This window comes from Oncorhynchus mykiss, chromosome 4 (assembly GCF_057628025.1).
Source record: "Oncorhynchus mykiss isolate SJ-2025 chromosome 4, ASM5762802v1, whole genome shotgun sequence".
Lineage (NCBI taxonomy): Eukaryota > Metazoa > Chordata > Actinopteri > Salmoniformes > Salmonidae > Oncorhynchus > Oncorhynchus mykiss.
This window is the reverse complement of record NC_143025.1, coordinates 8522950-8545120: the sequence shown is the minus strand read 5'-3', so window position 1 is coordinate 8545120 and position 22171 is coordinate 8522950. Positions and strand designations below refer to the sequence as shown.

General features: G+C 43.1%; 1 protein-coding gene across 8 annotated transcripts; it reads right to left on the bottom strand.

Annotated features, from left to right (window-relative positions):
- Positions 1 to 384: 384 nt before the first annotated feature.
- On the bottom strand, positions 385 to 22171 carry LOC110521229 (ubiquitin-conjugating enzyme E2 Q2). Of its 8 annotated transcripts, none has more exons than XM_036968639.2 (14): positions 21893 to 22171; positions 19502 to 19606; positions 12509 to 12631; positions 12148 to 12204; positions 8636 to 8722; positions 6269 to 6340; positions 5880 to 5964; positions 4663 to 4723; positions 4470 to 4560; positions 4271 to 4329; positions 1914 to 1962; positions 1656 to 1751; positions 1488 to 1554; positions 385 to 1382 (listed from the first exon to the last, which is right to left on the bottom strand). In XM_036968639.2, the coding sequence occupies exons 1-14, from the start codon at positions 22049 to 22051 to the stop codon at positions 1351 to 1353; spliced, it is 1143 nt and encodes a 380-aa protein (XP_036824534.1). In that variant the 5' UTR covers positions 22052 to 22171; the 3' UTR covers positions 385 to 1350. The 8 variants fall into 8 exon arrangements, with proteins under 8 accessions (XP_036824534.1, XP_036824536.1, XP_036824535.1 ...); XM_036968641.2 differs by having other exon boundaries at positions 6284 to 6340; XM_036968640.2 differs by having other exon boundaries at positions 8636 to 8719.

Here is a 22171-nt window from a genome sequence, read left to right as displayed (position 1 = left end):
CCTATTTTAAAACCCACCTGTTCAACAAGACCTTAACTAGCTGAATCAGAACTGCTAAATTAGGGTTGGACTGAAAACCTACAGGACAGTAGATCTCCAGGAAGTGGGTTGGACTGAAAACCTACAGGACAGTAGATCTCCAGGAAGAGGGTTGGACTGAAAACCTACAGGACAGTAGATCTCCAGGAAGTGGGTTGGGCTGAAAACCTACAGGACAGTAGATCTCCAGGAAGTGGGTTGGGCTGAAAACCTACAGGACAGTAGATCTCCAGGAAGTGGGTTGGGCTGAAAACTTACAGGACAGTAGATCTCCAGGAAGTGGGTTGGGCAGCCCTGGGCTACATAGTTTACTGCTTTTGCCCAACCATTTATCTGAAACCCATAGCAACGATGCTTTGCTTTATTTCTAAGAGCTTGGTCAACATTCTATGTTTGTATTCCCATAGGGCCCTGGTCAAAAGTAGTTTAGTGTGTAGGGAATAGGACGTTATTTAGGACAGAACCTCAGACTCAGTTTAAAGCCCCTCCTGCATCCTAGTCACACACCATTTTGTCACCAATCTGGCTCATGGGACATTAAAACAAGCCAGCAAGTACAATTACAATTTTAAGCGTATAATATTTTAACAATGCCTGCAATTTGTACCAGTAAATATTACACAAAGTGAGGAGGAATAAGGAGCAGTGTCACGAAAGATGACATCACTGAAACATCATCATCATCATCATCATCTTCGCTTTAAATTCAAACAGTCACCTCAGAGCGTTCAGTTAAATCCCACTGACCATGCCGTGGCTGTAAGGTCAGAGCTGACAGAGTCACACTAAAAACAGAGAAGGACATGGCTACGAACAAACCAACTAGCTCTCGTCTTGTCAGAACATCAGTGTTCTCTCTCTCTCTCTCCCAGGAGAAACAGATGGTGATTTTATGGTCAAGCCCACGTTGTCACACCAGCGTATGTACAGAAGAAGAATAACATTCTCCACATTTTTAAGCGAAGGGAAAACAAGAACCTTTCTGCGTAGAGAAAAAAAAAGATGTGCACGATGCCCTCAGTCTCCACAAACACGGCCCTCAGAGGAAGTGGAGTGATGTGAGAGCGACGGGGACAGGGGGGGGGGCTAGCCTGTTGTTGGACCAGGCAGAGATACTGGTTAACTGAGCCGACGACGACGACAGGCGAGATGGAAGAATTTTGTCAGTTGGTTTCCAGGAGAAAAATTATTTACTTACTCCTGATAAGTCAGAAGGGAGAAAATAGTCCCCCCCCCCTCAAAAAAAAAAAAAAGAAAGTTTTTGACCCAAAGACATTATTCTGTTCCCAGTGAGTATGAGGAGTGCCTTCTTTAGCCGTCTTCTTTAGGAGGTGTGTACCAGCCTGAACAAAAATAACACAGGAGGTTGCCATAGTACCCACTGGTGTATATATATTATCAATATTTCACATCATTCAACCTCATATGGATTGATAGTTGGGACTTACCATTCTTTTCGTGAATCTGGACCAGGGATTTGTATGACTGTTGTGCTCTGGCAAGGTTGTACTGGTTCTGAAAAGTAATTAATTAATTAATTAAAGCAGATCAGACTCATCTTCAACAACCTCATAACACTGGTACCAATTACCAGGATGTTGAATGCATTAGCCTACCTTATTGGCTCCAAACTGCACTCTGGCTTTTCCTTTGACTAAAGTGGCATTGATCTGCATGATCACAGACTCTATGGAATAGGCACTGCTCCAGCCCTGTAAAGAAATACATCATTAGGCCGATTTTCACCTGGTCACTTTCTGTCAGAAGAGAGCAACAAAGGAGGGAAGACAATTGAGCTAAGAGAAAGAGCCAACTTCCTCAACCACTTTGGTTAGGGATGAACATTGTGTGAATGGTTAAATATGATTACAGACCTGTTTTGTGAGAAGTTCCATACACAAGGCCCCTCCGCCAAGAACGTAACTGAAACAGAATGAATGAAGAGAAGTATTAGCTCAGTACCAGTTCAAGACGGAGAAGTACCAGGACCGGTCCACGTAACCAGACAACGATTAGGCCCATCTCATTCTTGTCATTTAGCAGACAGTCAACAAACGAGTGTATTCAACATAAAGTAGCTATGTATGACAACTACATATCACAGTAGGTATAATCATTTGTTCTTAACTGACTTGCCTCGTTAAATAAAGGTAAAATAAAAAATAAAATAAATATATATATTTTTTAAATTGTTTAAAAAAAAAGGTCATGTTCCTTTTATCATCAAACTAGTCTCATTGGTTAAAACAGTAGTTCAGAATGATTTGCATTTGTGATGGATAATGACACAACGAGCCGATCCCGCCGAGGACACAACGAGCCGATCCCTCAGAGGACACAACGAGCCGATCCCTCAGAGGACACAACGAGCCGATCCCTCAGAGGACACAACGAGCCGATCCCTCAGAGGACACAACGAGCCGATCCCGCCGAGGACACAACGAGCCGATCCCGCCGAGGACACAACGAGCCGATCCCTCCGAGGACACAACGAGCCGATCCCTCCGAGGACACAACGAGCCGATCCCTCCGAGGACACAACGAGCCGATCCCTCCGAGGACACAACGAGCCGATCCCTCCGAGGACACAACGAGCCGATCCCTCCGAGGACACAACGAGCCGATCCCTCCGAGGACACAACGAGCCGATCCCTCCGAGGACACAACGAGCCGATCCCTCCGAGGACACAACGAGCCGATCCCTCCGAGGACACAACGAGCCGATCCCTCCGAGGACACAACGAGCCGATCCCTCCGAGGACACAACGAGCCGATCCCTCCGAGGACACAACGAGCCGATCCCTCCGAGGACACAACGAGCCGATCCCTCCGAGGACACAACGAGCCGATCCCTCCGAGGACACAACGAGCCGATCCCTCCGAGGACACAACGAGCCGATCCCTCCGAGGACACAACGAGCCGATCCCTCCGAGGACACAACGAGCCGATCCCTCCGAGGACACAACGAGCCGATCCCTCCGAGGACACAACGAGCCGATCCCTCCGAGGACACAACGAGCCGATCCCTCCGAGGACACAACGAGCCGATCCCTCCGAGGACACAACGAGCCGATCCCTCCGAGGACACAACGAGCCGATCCCTCCGAGGACACAACGAGCCGATCCCTCCGAGGACACAACGAGCCGATCCCTCCGAGGACACAACGAGCCGATCCCTCCGAGGACACAACGAGCCGATCCCTCCGAGGACACAACGAGCCGATCCCGCCGAGGACACAACGAGCCGATCCCGCCGAGGACACAACGAGCCGATCCCTCCGAGGACACAACGAGCCGATCCCTCCGAGGACACAACGAGCCGATCCCTCCGAGGACACAACGAGCCGATCCCTCCGAGGACACAACGAGCCGATCCCTCCGAGGACACAACGAGCCGATCCCTCCGAGGACACAACGAGCCGATCCCTCCGAGGACACAACGAGCCGATCCCTCCGAGGACACAACGAGCCGATCCCTCCGAGGACACAACGAGCCGATCCCTCCGAGGACACAACGAGCCGATCCCTCCGAGGACACAACGAGCCGATCCCTCCGAGGACACAACGAGCCGATCCCTCCGAGGACACAACGAGCCGATCCCTCCGAGGACACAACGAGCCGATCCCTCCGAGGACACAACGAGCCGATCCCTCCGAGGACACAACGAGCCGATCCCTCCGAGGACACAACGAGCCGATCCCTCCGAGGACACAACGAGCCGATCCCTCCGAGGACACAACGAGCCGATCCCTCCGAGGACACAACGAGCCGATCCCTCCGAGGACACAACGAGCCGATCCCTCCGAGGACACAACGAGCCGATCCCTCCGAGGACACAACGAGCCGATCCCTCCGAGGACACAACGAGCCGATCCCTCCGAGGACACAACGAGCCGATCCCTCCGAGGACACAACGAGCCGATCCCTCCGAGGACACAACGAGCCGATCCCTCCGAGGACACAACGAGCCGATCCCTCCGAGGACACAACGAGCCGATCCCTCCGAGGACACAACGAGCCGATCCCTCCGAGGACACAACGAGCCGATCCCTCCGAGGACACAACGAGCCGATCCCTCCGAGGACACAACGAGCCGATCCCTCCGAGGACACAACGAACCGATCCCTCCGAGGACACAACGAACCGATCCCTCAAAGGACACAACGAACCGATCCCTCCAAGGACACAACGAACCGATCCCTCCAAGGACATCACTGAGCAGCACTCACCCGCCAGACAGCACAGGAGAGACGACCCGTACGAACGGTGGGTCAAAAGGAAAGTTATCCTGCAAGAGTCAAACAAGAAGAAATATTTTTAGCTCAAAACCTCTTTCACGTCAAATAAAAGACAAATGAACGTATATAAAAAAAAGTAATATTATTATTATTTTTTTTTTTTTTAAATCGATCAACAAATTAAACTTACTTTATATGAGAAACTGAGCAGAATGTAGTCCACCCCTTCCTTCTCCTTCATAACTTGCAAGTCACTATGTAACGGACTATCTGGGTCTACCCTGTTAAAATAAATGACCGAATGATTAGACTATATTATCCGGACTTGGACAGCTAGGAAACTACACATCTCTATGAAATAATACCCGGATCTGAATACTTACGTTCTTATTTTGACGTGCCATTCATAAAGGCTGTCATTGACTAGCTCCACTGAATAAATACCTGGAAATTAATAACAAGATATATACAGGTGAACATCACTGTAAAAAACAGGTGGATTTTGATGGGGATTTTTTCTCTCCCAATTATGCCAATACAAGTTTTCCAAGGAGCGTGGAAATGGACCCTAAGGAGTTAATAAACATGTTATGATTGTTTTCATCAGCCCAGATCTACAAGCACTGAAGGGTTTGAGCCAATGGGGAGGAGTAGAAACTGAACAGTTTGAACCAATGGGGAGGAGTAGACACTGTACAGTTTGAACCAATGGGGACAAACTAAATCATTACAAAAACTGAATGACTAAAAAAAGGTGAGGGCCAACTGGGGAGGGCCAATGGGGAGGCCCAGACACTAAAGGGTGAGGCCCAGACACTAAAGGGGGAGGCCCAGACACTAAAGGGTGAGGCCCAGACACTAAAGGGTGAGGCCCAGACACTAAAGGGTGAGGCCCAGACACTAAAGGGTGAGGCCCAGACACTAAAGGGTGAGGCCCAGACACTAAAGGGGGAGGCCCAGACACTAAAGGGGGAGGCCCAGACACTAAAGGGGAGGGCCAACTGGGGAGGGGTAGACACTAAAGGGGGAGGGCCAACTGGGGAGGGGATAGACACTAAAGGGGGAGGGCCAACTGGGGAGGGGATAGACACTAAAGGGGGAGGGCCAACTGGGGAGGGGATAGACACTAAAGGGGGAGGGCCAACTGGGGAGGGGATAGACACTAAAGGGGGAGGGCCAACTGGGGAGGGGTAGACACTAAAGGGGGAGGGCCAACTGGGGAGGGGATAGACACTAAAGGGGGAGGGCCAACTGGGGAGGGGTAGACACTAAAGGGATGGAGTATTTCAGCAGTGTCTGATCTGCTGGCAATTTGACTAGTTGAGACATAAAAAGGGTATTGATAGAGAAGTGAACTCCTCTATTACAGTAAAGTAATGTCTCAATGTGTTTGTGTCCATAACACCAATTATTTTGGACCAAACATCAAATGTAAATAGTGAGTTGAAACCGCTTGTCAGAGAGGAAGATATGATCTCTCAAATTAGTTGGCGTGAGGTTTTAAAAAAAAAAGAAGCGAAAAAAAGAAAATCACAACAAACAAAAAACGAATTAATTCGATATATCGCCCAGTCCTAAACTGAACCAGGCCAGGACTCACCTGTCTTGTAACTCTGTGATCTGTAGATCTCCCTGAGTTCCTTCATGAGACGATCGGAGGCCTGAACGGAACCAGAGACGGCACCCTGAAACAGGCATCGCAACACCACTGGGATCAGAACCAGGCTAACAGAGCACCATTTCTCAATCCAGTCCTCCCGGGGACCACACCTACTTTTAATCTATTCCAAAACACTCAACACACCTGATTTAGCCAATCATGGGCTTTATGATTAGTGAACTTGTTGAATCAGGCGAGCTAGTTTTTTGGACTGGATTAAACATGGCTGGTGGTCCCCATGGACTAGGTTAAGAAGAAAAAAATCAGAGACACTATATAACTGTAGAAATGTTCCCGTCCCCCCCTGAAAAAGAAGAAAGAAACCTTACCGAATGAGCACTTACGTTCAAGTGGTCCTGCCTCTGGTTCTTACGGATCTTCTCCAGGATGGCCAGGTTCTCCTTCAAATCAAATTGTATTTATATAGCACATTTCGTACCAAAAAAAGAAATGCAGTAGGAAGTGCTTCATTTAATAATAAAAAGTTAGATGAAAAAAATAATTTATTTGTAAATATATATATATATATAAATAAGATAGTAAAACAATAGTAAAAGATGTATGTATGTATGTATAATGAAATGGTTACTTGCAAATTTCTCCTATGAATTACATTAGCGAATAAAAGTATAAAAAAAGGTATTGTGTAAAAAAAAATGTAAGAGGCATAAAAAAATAACCTGTAGGGAAGACTAACACGCCTAACAGACTAACACGCCTAACAGACTAACACGCCTAACAGTCTAACACGCCTAACAGACTAACACGCCTAACAGACTAACACGCCTAACAGTCTAACACGCCTAACAGTCTAACACGCCTAACAGTCTAACACGCCTAACAGTCTAACACGCCTAACAGACTAACACGCCTAACAGTCTAACACGCCTAACAGTCTAACACGCCTAACAGTCTAACACGCCACTCCATGTCATTTTCCAAAGAGACTGGCCTTTTCGTCAATCTCAACATTCAATATGCAGCTGGGATTTATGGCCGAGTTGGTCATTGGTGGTTGGAAATAACATTTTGACAGGGTTCCACTGAACCAATTGTAATGACAAGTCCACCACAACACACCCAAGAGTTTCCTGATTAGCAAGGGGGTAGTCTGTGTTCATTTTCATTGAGTATTTAAAACAGTTTGAGATCATTGTGAGGGGACTTCGGCAGTGGTTGAATGGGAAAATAGGGACTTCCCAGGAAAATGCAACAGTAACCAAGGGTGGCGGGGCTTAGCGAAGGGTCACAATTGCATTTATGTATTTAGTTAGCGAATTTAGACATTAGCTAGCAACTTTTGACAGACTGGTTTCGACCAGACAAAATCAGCTACTTTTTAAAAACTGAAAGGTTTTTTTTGTATAGCTTTCAAATAAGCACATTCTTCTCCTCTACCATGAAACACTTCACCAGGTCATTGGTGTACAAGAGATGTGTCCTGTAAATATACCTGGTCAAATAATGGTTAATAAACTATCAGGGGGGTTTCCGTAAAATTATATTTTGTATTTCCTGAATTCTGTTTTCTCTGTTTTACATTTCCTGGTTAGGGATTTTTCCCTGTTTTTTTTTTACCTTCAATATTACAATTATTTACAGAGAAACAGAGTACTCATAATGCCAAAGCCTAGTGTTCGTTTCCATTAATTCTACAATATAGCTAAAAGGTAAAACACTAGCTAGTCCTCTTGCACCATTGCGTCTTGTCTGAGCTCGTAGGTCTCGCAGCGTCCGTTTCCTGAAAAGGGCTTCTGCTGGAGCCAGACGCTATTGGCCTCTTTGGTAAACGACACAGAGTACAAGGAATGGAACGTAATAGCTGAACAGACGCAAACCAGCCTAAGGAAGACGGTAAAACGAAAAGTCAACTATATACACTGAACATAAAAAAAAACATTTCTAATATAGTTGCACCCCCCCACCACCCCCTTTTCATCCAAAAGTGATTGAAGCGTTCCACAGGGCTGGTGGCCCATGTTGACTCCAATGCTTCCCACAGTATGGTCAAGTTGGTTGAATGTCCTTTGGGTGGTGGATTATTGTTGATACACAGATTTTTTTGTTGGCACCTCCCCCCCCCCCCCCCCTCCCTTTTCTCCCCAATTTTGTGGTATCCAATTGGTAGTTACAGTCTTGTCCCATTGCTGCTACTCCTGTACGGACTCGGGAGAGGCGAAGGTCGAGAGACGTGCGTCCTCCGAAACACAACCCACCCGAGCCGTGCTGCTTCTTGACACAATGCTCACCCGGAAGCCAGCCGCACCAAAGTGTTGGGAGGAAACACAGCACACCTGGTGACCGTGTCAGCGTGCATGCTCCAGGCCCGCCACAGTAGTAGCTGGGGTACAATGGTACAAGGACATCTCGGGTGGCCAAAACCTCACCTAACCTGGACAACACTGGGCCAATTGTACGCCGCCTCATGAGTCTCCCGGTCGCGGCCGGCTGCAACACAGCCCGGGATAAAACCCGGGTCTGTAGTGACACCTCAAGCACTCAATGGCACACATACACAATCCATGTCTCAAGGCATAAAAATCCTTCTTTCACCCGTCTCCTCCTCTTCAACTACACTTAAGTGGATTGAACAAGTGACATCAATAAGGGATCATAGCTTTCACCTGGTAAGTCTGTTATGGAAAGAGCAAGTGTTCTTAATGTTTTGTAGACAGAGATGCATGTGGGGTAATTACCTTCTCTATTCCGTCGTCCTCTGACTTCTTCCCGTCCACTGGCTCCTCTTCCTTCATCTCATAGTGGTCCAAGTCTTCAATGTCCTGCTGAACATAATCTACAGTTTTATTGCATATTGTATAGAAAACACAAGAGAATGTATATACAGCACAAGAAGTTTATGATGAATGTGGACATTATCGGTCTCCATATCATTACACATAGTAGGGTTGGGCGGTATTAAAATGACAGATCGTCCAATCCAAACATGGCAGGAATAGACGATAGGGGTCAATTGGCGGGAAGAAGGCAATATTACAAGGACACATTGCTAGGCCTAAACAGTGTTACACCTTGTTATTTAGGCTAGTCTAGGCGACAGAATGATTTACGAATTGGTAGGGCATTTTATATTTTGTCCATAAAAATACTTAAATCACTTATTAAAAACAATTATATCTATGTCAAATTATTATTATTTTTTAATAGGCATTTATTTAACTTCATTTTTAAAGGCAAGTCAGTTAAGAAAAAGAAAAAAAAATCTGATTTACAATGACGGCCTACCCCAGACAAACCCGGACCACGCTGAGCCAAATTGTGCACCGCCCTAGGGGACTCCCAATCACGGCCGGGATGTGATGCAGCCTGGAGTCGAACCAGGGACTACAGTGACCCCACAAGCACTGAGATAGCAGTGCCTTTAGACCGCTGCGCCACTCGGGAGCGCAAGTCATGTGTCAAGCTACATTATTAATAACATAACGCAAGACAACAGTCTAACCACCTAATACATTGTATTCTTGACTTCTTCCACATTTTGTTGTATTACAGACAGAATATAAAATTGATTACATTGAGATTGTGTCACTGGCCTACACACACACACACAACCCCATAACGTCAAAAGTGGATTTATGTTTTTCAGCATTTTTACAAAATAAATACAAATAAAAAGCTGAGTGAATAAGTATTCAACCCTTTTGCTATGACAAGCCTAAATAAGTTCAGTAAAAAAAAAAGCTTTATCTTGGAACTCTGGGGGCGGTATTTCATTATTGGATAAAAAAACGTTCCCGTTTTAAGCGTGAAATTTTGTCACGAAAAGATGCTCGACTATGCATATAATTGACAGCTTTGGAAAGTAAACACTCTGACGTTCCCAAAACTGCAAAGATATTGTCTGTGAGTGCCACAAAACTGATGCTACAGGCGAAACCAAGATGAAATTTCAAACAGGAAGTGCCCCAGATTTTGAAGGCGCTGTGTTCCAATGACTCCTTATATGGCTGTGAATGGGCCACGAATGAGCTTCGACTTTCTGTCGTTTCCCCATAGTGTCGACAGCATTGTGACGTATTTGTAGGCATATCATTGGAAGATTGACCATAAGAGACTACCTTTACCAGGTGGTCGCTTGGTGTCCTCAGTCGCAATTATTGCGTAATCTCCAGCTGCAGTACTTTTCCGTTTGCTCCTGAGGAGAAACCCAACTGCCATGAATGATTTATCATCGAATAGATATGTGAAAAACACCTTGAGGATTGATTCTAAACAACGTTTGCCATGTTTGTCACTATTATGGAGTTAATTTGGAAAAAAGTTTGCCATTGTAAGTGACTGCATTTTCGGGGGGTTTTCTTAGCCAAACGTGATGAACAAAACGGAGCAATTTCTCCTACACAAATGATCTTTTTGGAAAAAAATGAACATTTGCTATCTAACTGAGAGTCTCCTCATTGAAAACATCCGAAGTTCTTCAAAGGTAAATTATTTTTATTTGAATGCTTTTCTTGTTTTTGTGAAAATGTTGCCTGCTGAATGCTAGGCTTAATGCTATGCTAGGCTATCAATACTCTTACACAAATGCTTATTGTGTAGCTATGGTTGAAAAGCATATTTTGAAAATCTGAGATGACAGTGTTGTTAACAAAAGGCTAAGCGTGTGAGTGAATATATTTCTTTCATTTCATTTGCGATTTTCATGAATAGTTAACGTTGCGTTATGGTAATGAGCTTGAGGCTATGATTACGCTCCCGGATACGGGTTAACAAGTCACATAAGTTGCATGGACTCACTCTGTGAACAATAATAGTGGTTAACATGATTTCTGAATGACTACCTCATCTCCACACATGGGTAAAACATTTTAAAAAGAAGACATTGAATATCCATTTGAGCATGGTGGAGTTATTAAATTACACTTTGGCTGGTGTATCAATACACCCAGTCACTAGAACACAGATATAGACGTCCTTCTTAGCTCAGTTGCCGGAGAGGAAGGAAACCGCTCAGGGATTTCACCATTAAGCCAATGGTGATTTTAAAACAGAGTTTAATGGCTGTGATATGAGAAAACTAAAGATGGATCAACAACATTGTAGTTACTCCACAATACTAACCTAAATCACAGAGCGATTTTTTGTTTGTTGCCTGTACAGAAAAATAGTCCAAAACATGTTTGCAATGTTCTAAAGTAAAACTGCAAAATATTTGGCAAAGAAATGTACTTTTTGACCTGAATACAATGTGTTATGTTTGTGGCAAATCCAACACAACACATCACTGAGTACAGCTCTTCAAAAATGTTCAAGCATGGTGGAAGCTGCATCATGTTATGGTTATGCTTGTTTATGGCAAAGACTATGGAGTTTTTTGGGATAAAAAATTAAATAAAAATAGAGCTAAACACAGGCAAAAAACCCTGAGGAAAAATCTGGTTCAGTCTGCTTTCCAACAGATACTGGGAGACAAAATACACCTTTTTAGAAGGACAATCGGCTTCATAATGTACAGTAAGACAAATACACACTGGAGTTACCTACCAAGACGTCATTGATTGTTCCTGAGTGGCCTAGTTACAGTTTTGACTTAAATTGGCTTGAAAAGACTTGAATATGGCTGTTTAGAAAGGATCAACCACCAACTTGATAGAACGTGAAGAATTTTTAAAAATAATAATAGGCAAATATTGTACAATCCATGTGTGCAAAGCTCTTAGAGAATTTACCCAGAAAGACTCACAGCTGTAATCGCTGCCAATGGTGCTCCTACAAAGTATTGACTCAGGGGTGTGAAAACTTATGTAAATGAGATTTCTGTATTTAAATGTTCTATAAAATTTACAAAAATGTCTAAAAAACATGTTTTCACTTCGTCATTATAGGGTATTGTGTAGATGGGTCAGAAATATTTGGATTATATTTATTTAGAGTTCAGGATGTAACAACAAAATGTGGAATAAGTCAAGGCTTATGAAATACTTTCTGAAGGCAGTGCTTGCATTGAAAATGTAAGCTACGGCAAATAGGCCATTTGGCACATCACCCGGCTGTGTGCAGAACAGCGCTGTGCTATTGTGCTGCCAGACTCCGGAGGTGCAGTCAAATTCAAATATGCTAAACCCTGTTTGTGACATCGCGATGCCGTCACCATCGACGATGGCTGTCAAGAGTCCGTCGATCGATGACGCAACCGTAAAACTGCCCAACCCTGGTACATTCGTAGGTAAACATGTACAGACACACACACCTCGCCCATTTCTTCTTCATCCTCCTCCTCGGATGTCACTTCATCCGCTGGTCCATGCTATACGGGAAAGTGGGAAAAATAACACACAAAAAAAATATATATACTTTGTGTTTGTATCAATGGTGTATGGAATGTTACCCAAGCCCAGAATACAAGGCTCGCCATCCATAAATCACTATATTTCAATTTAAATCTGATGCAAATAATGTTCGCCAGAAATATGTATCTAAAAATGTGATTCAAAACCAACTGAATATCGTCTGGCTTCAAAACTGTGGGTTCCACCAATTCTAGATAATTTTTTATATGAGGTTGTCAGGCTTACCATAGAAATATAATTGAATTCTAAAATGAGCCCTACCTTGCGCTCTGGGTTGATGGGCCCAGCAGGGAGTGGCTGATCTAGCATCTCAACATCTGGGTGCTGTGGCAGGTTGTACAGCCGACACAGGTCACAGATGAGACGCTTTAGCTGCTGTAGGAGCTGGGAGAAAGAGCGAAAGAAAATAATAAACAGGTCAACTATCATTCTACAGCAGCTACAATATCTCTGAACCCTTTTTCGCAATAATACAATACCTACAACGTTTTACTGTAAATGATCAAACACTTTTGAAGGAGGTATTATGATTTCCATGAGAGTCAGAGCAACTTAGTCAGTGTTCTTTGTGGCTCAGTCGGTAGAGTATGACACTTGTAACGCCAAGGGTCATTAGTTTACATTCCCGCTGGGGAACACCCATACGGGGGGAAAAAAATGATGCACGTATGACTAAGTCGCTATGGATAAAAGCATCTGCTAAATTGTACGTACTGTGCCTTTGGAAAGTATTTCATACCCCTAGACTTTATCCACATTGTGTTGTGTTACAAATTGGGATATAAATTATTATTATTATTATTATTTTTTTTTTAAATGATCTACACAAAATACTCTAAATGGCAAAGCCCGAGAAAAATTCATTTTTTTAATTATTAAAAAATTAAATGTATACATCTTGATTTAGATAAGAATTCAAACCCAAGTCAATACACGTTATAATCACCATAGTCAACGAGGACAACTGAGGTTTTCTGGGTAAATTCTCTACGTGCTTTACACACCTGGATTGTACAATATTTGCACTTTTTTTTTTTTTTTAACTCTTCAAGCTCTGTCAAGTTGGTGGTTGATCAAATCAAATGTGATTGGTCACATACACATATTTATTTATGTTCCTAGCCCCAACAGTGCAGTCGTATCTAACAATTCACAACAATACACACAAATCTAAAAGTCAAATAATGGAATTAAGAAATATATAAATATTAGGACGAGGAATGTCACGGACTAAAATACAGTAGAATACAGTATATATATATATATATATATTAAAATGAGTAAAACAGTACGTAAACTTTACACATACTGAGTGTACAAAACATTATGAACATCTTCCTAATATTGAGTTTATTGAAGGAACTCTGGAGCTCTGTCAGAGTGACCATCGGTTTCTTGGTTACCTCCCTGTCCAAGGCCCTTCTCCCCCGATTGCTCAGTTTGGCGGGGTGGCCAGCTCTAGGAAGAGTCTTGGTGGTTCCAAACGTCTTCTATTTAAGAATGATGGGAGGCCACTGTGTTCTTGGGGACCTTCAATGCTGCAGAAATGTTTTGGTACCCTTCCCGAGATCTGTGCCTTCGACACATCCTGTTTTGGAGCTGTAAGGACAATTCCTTCGACCTCATGGCTTGGTTTTTGCTCTGAGATGCAGTCAACTGTGGGACATTATATAGACAGGTGTGTGCTTTTCCAAATCATGTCCAATCAATTGAAATTACCACAGGTGGACTCCAATCAAGTTGTAGAATTTCTTCAGCCGCCTGATGTTGAAGAGGCGCTGTTGCGCCTTCTTCACCACACTGTCTGTGTGGGTGGACTATTTCAGGAGGTCAGTGATGGGTACACCAAGGAACTTGAAGATTTCACCTTCTCCATGTGTTGTTTCCTACCTTCACCACATGGGGACAGCCCGTCAGAAAGTCCAGGACTTAGTTGTACAGAGCGGGGTTCAGACCAAGGGCCCTGAGCTTAGTGATGAACTTGGAGGATACTATGGTGTCGAAGGCTGAGCTGTAGTCAATTAACAGCATTCTTACATAGGTATTTTTCTTGTCTAGATGGGATAGGGCAGTGTGATGGCGATTGCGTCGTAAGTTGATCTATTCGGGCGGTATGCAAAAAGTGGGTGTAGGGTGTCAGGTAAGGTGGAGGTGATATGATCCCTAACTAGTATCTCAAAGGACTTCATGATGACAGAAGTGCATGCTACTGGGCGATAGCAAAGGTAAATTAAATGACTTTCTTGGGTACAAGAACAATGATGGACATCTTGAAGCAAGTGTGGACAGCAGACTGGGATAAAGAGAGTTTGAATATATCCGTAAACACTCCAGCCATCTGATCCGCGCAGGCTCTGACGACGTGGCTAGGGATGTCGTAGGGCCGGCAGCCTTGCGAGGGTTAGCGAGCTTAAATGTCTTACTCACGTCGGCAACGGAGAACAAGAGCCCACAGTCCTCGAGAGCGGGCCGCGTCGGTGGCACTGTGTTATCCTCAAAGCGGGTGAAGGTATTTAGCTTGTCCGAGAGCAAGACCTCTGTGTACACGACTTGGCTGGTTTTCCTTTTGTTATCTGTGATTGTCTGGAGTCTCTGCCACATACATCTTGAGTCTGAGCCGTTGAATTGCGACTCCACTGTCTCTGTACTGACGTTTTGCATGACCAGTGTTGAATAGACCTTAGCATGGGTACTTCCTGTTTGAGTTTCTGCCTATAGGGAGGAGCAGAACGAAGTCGTGATCTGATTGTCCGAAGCGAGGGTAGGGGTAGGGCCTTGTAGCCATCCCGGAAAGGAGAGTGGTCCAGAGTTTTTGAAGCGCCAATAGTACAGGCAAATGTGTTGATAGAACTTCGGTAGCGGTTTCCTCATTTTCTTTGTTAAAGTCCCCTGCTACAATAAATGCAGCCTCAGGATGTGGTATCCAGTCTGCACAAAGTCCAGTAACGTTCCTTGAGGGCCATTGTGGTATCGGCTTGAGGGGGAAAAAATACATGGCTGTGACTATTGTCGAGGTATTCTAGGTTGGGTGAACAAAAGGACGTAAGTTCCTGTACGATATCACAATCACAGCACGAGTAGTTAATCATGAAACATACACGTCCGTCTTTCTTCTTCACAGAGAGTTCTTTATATCTGTCTGCGCGATGTACTGAGAACCCAGCTGGCTGTATGGACAGGGACAGTATATCCGGAGAGAGGCATGATTCTGTGAAACAGAGTATGTTACAATACCGGATGTCTCTCTGGAAGGAGATCCTCGCCCTGAGCTCGTCTACTTTATTGTCCAGAGACTGAACATTAGCGAGTAATATACTCGGAAGCGGTGGATGGTGTGCACGCCTCCCGTGTCGGACTAGAAGTACACTCAGAATAGTTCTCCGCTGGTGGTGTCTTGGAGCAGCCTCTGGGATGAGTTCAATTGCCTTGGGGGGTACGAACAAAGGATCCAATTTGGGAAATTTGTATTTCTGGTCGGAATTCTGGCGATTTACCGCCACTCTGATATCCAAAGGTTATTTACGGCTGTATGTATTAACACAAAAACGTTCTGGGCTAATGTAAGAATTAACACACAAAACAAAAATACTGCAAAGTTGACATTTTTAAGTCTCGCCATAGATTTTCAAGCCGATTTATGTCAAAACTAACTAGGCCACCCGGGAAAATTTAACGTTTGCCTTGATAAGCACCTCCAGTGTACAAAACATTAGGAACACCCGCTCTTTCCATGATATTGACTGACCAGGTGAATCCAGATGAAAGAGAGGGATTCTAAGTTGACTTTGTTTTAAGAACGTCATACCACGGATCATTTAGCTATTTGATGTTGAATTGTAGTACCGCTTTAGCTATTAAAAAATAAAATATAAAATATAAAATAAGAGTTCATAAGATATTGAATTTGGACTTTACTACCGTAGCCCATAGAAATGCATTAAATAACAAACACATAATTAGAAGAAAAAAAACGACATCGTAAGGAATACATTTTTGAAGTGTCTGTCCAATATCTAAGAGTACCTGTATAAGAAAATTCCGGAAAGATTTGTTTAAAAAAACAAAAACATATTTAATCCCTTATTTTAGTTGGCACAAAACTACCTCCATTCGTCATTTTTATTTTCCTTCCTTTCCTTCCTCCATTTATGGGGATCTTTGTTACTTAGATTAACGCACCAACTCTTGACTAGAGGGTTTGAATGTCACCTGTTAAATTCACTTTAATCTGTGTAGATGAAGGGTAGGAAACAGGTTAAGGAAGGATTTTTAATCCTTCAAAACAATTAAAGACATGGATTGTGTATGTGCGCCATTCAGAGGGTGAATGGGAAAGACAAAAGGTTGAAGTGCCTTTGAACGGGGTATGATAGTAGGTGCCAGGATGCATCGGTTTGAGTGTGTTAAGAACTGCAACGCTGCTGGGTTTTTCATGCTGAACAGTTTCCCGTGTGGATCATGAATGGTCAAACCATCCAAAGGACATCCAGCCAAGTTGACAACTGTGGGAAGCATTGGAGTCAACATGGGTCAGCATCCCTGTGGAACACTTGACACCTTGTAGAGTCCATGCCCCGACAAATTGAGGCTGTTCTGAGGGAAAAGGGGGGGTGCAACTCAATATTAGGAAGGTGTTCTTAATGTTTTGTGCACTCAGTATATTTTAGCAATAAGGTCCGAGGGGTAGTGTTATACGGCCAATATACACGGCTAAGGGCTGTTCTTAGTCAAAGCCCTTAGCTGTGGTATATTGGCCATATTGTGCCTTATTGCTATTATAAACTGGTTACCAATGTCATTAGAGCAGTAAAAAATACATGTCTTGTCCTACCCGTGGTATACGGTCTGATATACCACGGCTGTCAGCCAATCAGCATTCAGGGCTCGAACAACAGTATATAATAATTGGCCTCGAGTTTTAGGTTATTGTCCTGCTGACAGGCGAATTTGTCTCCCAATGTCTGTTGAAAGCAGACTGAGCCAAGTTCTGTTAGGATTTTGCCTGTGCTTAACGCTATTCAGTTTCTTTTATCCTGAAACTCCTTATAGTCCTTGCCAATGACAAGCATACCCATAACATGATACAGCCACTACCATGCTTCAAAATACGAAGCGTGGTACTCAGTGATGTGTTGTGTTGGATTTGCCCTAAACAGAATACATTGTAAACAGGACAAGAAGTTTATTTATTTGACTTAATTGCAAACAGGATGCATGTTTTGGAATATTTTTTTTATTCTGTACAGACTTCCTTCTTTACACTGTAATTTAGGTTAGTATTGTGGAGTAACTACAATGTTGTTGATCCATCCTCAGTTCTCTCCTATCACAGCCATTAAACTTACTTTTTGAAAGTCACCATTGGCCTCATGGTGACTAAGCTCTCAGATTAGCAAATCATGTCACGATGACTTGGTTATTAGTACAGGCGAGCGAGAATGATTGCTCTTTGTCATGGAAATAGTTGCAGTGTTTAGCTGTATATAGTCAGCTACCGAAAATCATTTTTGTGTGTGTGTGTGTGTGGGGGGGACTAACTAGTTAGTCTGCCAGGCAAGAAAAGTTGTATGTTGCTGTAAATTAGGGTTGTGCTCACAAAGCATCAACCTTCACTAGCTTGCTAATACAGACCACCAGCTATCTAGCCACCGAAATTAAGGCTAGAGTCATTTGTTTTTATCGGTTGGGTGTAGGTTATGGTTTGTCATGTTTGCTACGGTGAAGATATCCATAGGCTATACATTGCCTTGGTTTCCTATTATTTGTCAGCTTAGCTGTTAGGGTAGTAGAGGCCTGTGCAGTGGAGCTCATATGATCAGTTGGATATTTATTTATAGCTAACAAGTTGCTTGTTTTGTCCTGTTTCTACAGACACAATTCATTTGGAAACTGTCCCAGATGAGTAACTACTCAGCTAACATTGGTGAACTCTGTAGTTAGTCTGTCAGTCAAGAAAACGTGAATTAACTGGAGGAGAGAGGGGGAAATGGGAGGCGTGTAACGATCACAATTGATTATTATTACATAAATGGTTGAGAAAAAGAATGAGGAAGGAAGATCATGTAAGAGGGAGAGAGAGAGATTATGTTCCGGACCGCAACTGTATCCTATTTATTGCTTCTCTCCTCTCCCCTGTTCCTCTGTTCCTCCAGGTCAGTGGAAGTCAGGGAAACTGATGTGGAGAGTCAGCAAAAGGCAGGGAGGAAGAGGAGTTAGAGATGACTGAATGCATCTCTAATAAATGTGTTGCATTCACTGAATTGTCAAAGTAGGCTATTTCTAAAATTGTGTGTCAGGCCTGGTCTGTACTAAATCTTATTGAGAGGTTCCCTACATTTTGAAATAGTCTCTGAATTTTTACAGAAGTAAGAATCGTTGTCAATCAAATAGCCTACTTTGTGTGGGTTTTGGAATACTTTGAATATAGTCACATTTTGGATAATTGTACTTCTAAATATGAATTACATGTAAATAAGTATAATAAATTATACTTGGTACATTCTGACTGTAATTTAGGCAAATTTACTACATTTTAAACACGGTAGTTTTTTTTGTTGTTGGGTAAATTGTTTTTTGATAGTGTCTTTACACAATGTTAGACAACATTAATGTTATTCCTATTGACATGAACGTCGTGCTCTTTAAAAGTAAGTTCACTTGGAATTGTCATTTGTTCTTTGTTTTTGAGCCATGTCTGTTTGAAATGTGTGAGAAAATGAGCTTTTATCTTAAATTCTCAGCAATCTGCAGCACACAGTCCATGCAACTTAAGCACATTTTTACTCCTGAACTTATTTAGGCTTGCCATAACAAAGGGGTTGAATACTTAAGACCTTCATTTTTTAAATTTTTTTATTAATTTCTAAAAACAACATTCCACTTTGACAGTGTGTGTAGACCAGTGGCACAAAATCTCAATCTCAATTTAATAAATTTTATATTCAGGCTGTGATAAAGTCTAGGGGTGTGAATACTTTCTGAAGGCCCTGTATAGTGTCAACTGACCCTATTTACAATAACTTAGCTACCAATTGTATACGTGCTATTAGGGCCTATGCCTTTCAAACTTAGCTACCAATTGTATACGTGCTATTAGGGCCTATGCCTTCCAAACTTAGCTACCAATTTTGTACGTGCTATTAGGGCCTATGCCTTCCAAGAGAGCTGGTAGCTACACCCTGCAGCACATTTTATGTTGGTGTAAAGAGGGAGGTCCAGAGTCTACACACACACACACACAGGTGAGTGACTTACCAGAGAGGTGCCCTTTCTGACATCTTCCAGGCGCTCCAACACCTCTGTCAGACTTGGGTCATCAGAGTCAACAAACCAGATTGGGGGTATAGAGGGGTATGACTCCTGGGAATGAGAGGTTGAGAGAAAAAAAACACGGGAGAGAGGTGGTGACCAGTTGATCACATTACTAGGAAAAGCTGTAATGGAGCAGCGCTGAACTGACACACCATCTAGCTATCTATCTACACTGAACGAAAATATTTAAAAAACGCAACAACTTCAAAGATTTTAAATTGAGATACAGTTCATAAGGAAATCAGTCAATTTAAATAAATGAATTAGGCCCTAATCTATGGATTTCACATGACTGGGAATACAGACTTGAATCTGATGGTTACTGATACCTTAAATAAAACATGCTCGACTGGTCACATCTGGTGAGTATGCATGCCATAGAAGAAATGGGACATTTTCAGCTTCCAAGAACTGTGTAAAGATCCTTGTGACATGGAGCCGTGCATTATCATGCTGAAACATAAGGTGATGGAGGGTGGATGAATGGCACGACAGTGGGCCTCAGGATCTCGTCACGGTATCTCTGTGCATTCAAATTGCCATCAATAAAATACAATTGTGTTCGTTGTCCGTAGCTTGTACCTGCCCATACCATAACACCATCACTACCATGGGGTACTCTGTTCACAACGTTGACGTCAGTAAACCGCTCGCCCACAGAACGCTATCTCCCCGGTACAGTTGAAACTGGGATTCATCTGTAAAGAGCACACTTCTCCAGTGTGCCATTTTGCCATCGAAGGTGAGCATTTGCCCACTGATATCGGTTACGACGCCGAACTGCAGTCAGGTCAAGACCCTGGTGAGGACGACGAGCATGCAGATGAGCTTCTCTGAGACGGTTTCTGACAGTTTGTGCAGAAATTCTTCGGTTGTGCAAACCCACAGTTTTATCAGCCGTCAGGGTTGCTGGTCTCAGACGATCCCGCAGATGAAGAAGTTGGATGTGGAGGTCATGGGCTGGTTACGTGTGGTTGTGAGGCCGGTTAGACATACTGTCAAATTCTCTAAAATGACGTTGAGGCAGCTTATGGAAGACAAATGAACATTCAATTATCTCTCAACTGCTCTGGTGGAATTTCCTGCAGTCGGCATGCCAATTGCACGCTCCCTCAAAACTTGAGACATCTGTGGCATTGTGTTGTGTGACAAAACTACACATTTTAGGGTGGCCTTTATTGCCCCCTGCATAAGGTGCACCTGTGTAATGATCCTGCTGTTTAATCACCTTCTTGATGTGCAACACCTGTCAGGTGGATGTATTATCTTGGCAACGGATAAATGCTCACTAAAAGGGATGTAAACAAATGTGTGCATAACATTTAAGACAAACAACCTTCTTGTGAGCATGAAAAATGCCTGGGATCTTCATTCAGCTCATGAAACATGGGACCGTCACTTGACATGTTGCATTTATATTTTTGTTCAGTGTAGCGATATCTACAAAACATAAATAACTGGTTAACTGACATTTCCTTAGTGTATTTATTTTTTATTCTTTGGATTGGTATTTGTATTGTGAGGTATTGCTACACTGTTGGGAGATAGAAACAAACCATTTCGCTACACCTGCAATAACATCTGCCAAATATGTATACACGGGTCAATACTATTTGATTTGATTAGCTAGATAGCTGGAGCTACTTCAGAATAAAGAAATGCTAGATCACATTCGGGAAAAACATCCATAGCTACACAACACGCACTAACAAGCTAGTCACGAAGTCACGTGCGCTGACTTGTAACGTTACGTCCTGATGTTTTATTTGTTGGCTGTTAAAAGCTCATCCGAGTTGTTGCGACATCAATTAGCTAAACCCATAGCTCATACTAAAAAACAACCATTTTCACACGGGGACTTTTATTCCGCATTAGTCAGCAATTGCGTGTTCACATGTCACGTTACCTTGTCTTATTGTATAAGCAACAACAAATATATATATATAAAAATAATAAGCTACAATTAACAGCTAGCTTTCATTTTATAGGTTGGTTGAGGGTCAAATGTATTTTAGTTGGGGTTTGTTTTTTTTCTCAGACGCATTAGCCAACAAGCTAACATTAGCTAGCTAGTCTATAACAACCAACTAACTAAACGTTTACCACATATGAGCTTGTTTGTTGTTTGCTAAATAGCATAGCTAACTATAGCTGAATATAAGACCCGTTATTAAAGTATAAACAAACTGAATTCTGAACACATTCGTAGTTTAATTATCTAGTTAGCTAGCTGATTTGTGACACAAATTGTGTTCGCGTTGAAAATGCCAAATTCGTCATGTTTATCCTCTCGTCCTGTGCTAACAGGCTAGCTAACGTTAGCTTCTTTCTTACCGTGATGTTGCAATGTATAATCAGGAGTTTTTCACCGGTTACATTAAACTGACAACTAAGCTCATCAGGCTTCCAATCGATAATTCTGAAACGTTCGTGGTTTGGGTCAAAAATTGACTCCAAAAACTTCAATTCGGCCTTCAGACCCGAAACCGACATCTTCCACTCATCTCAAGCCAGGCAGTCCGCGGGGGAGGGGACAAGTTGAGGCATATTGCGACCGCGCAGTCGGGACTGGATCTCGCACCGTAGCGTGAGAGCACAACAAAAGAGTGCAGT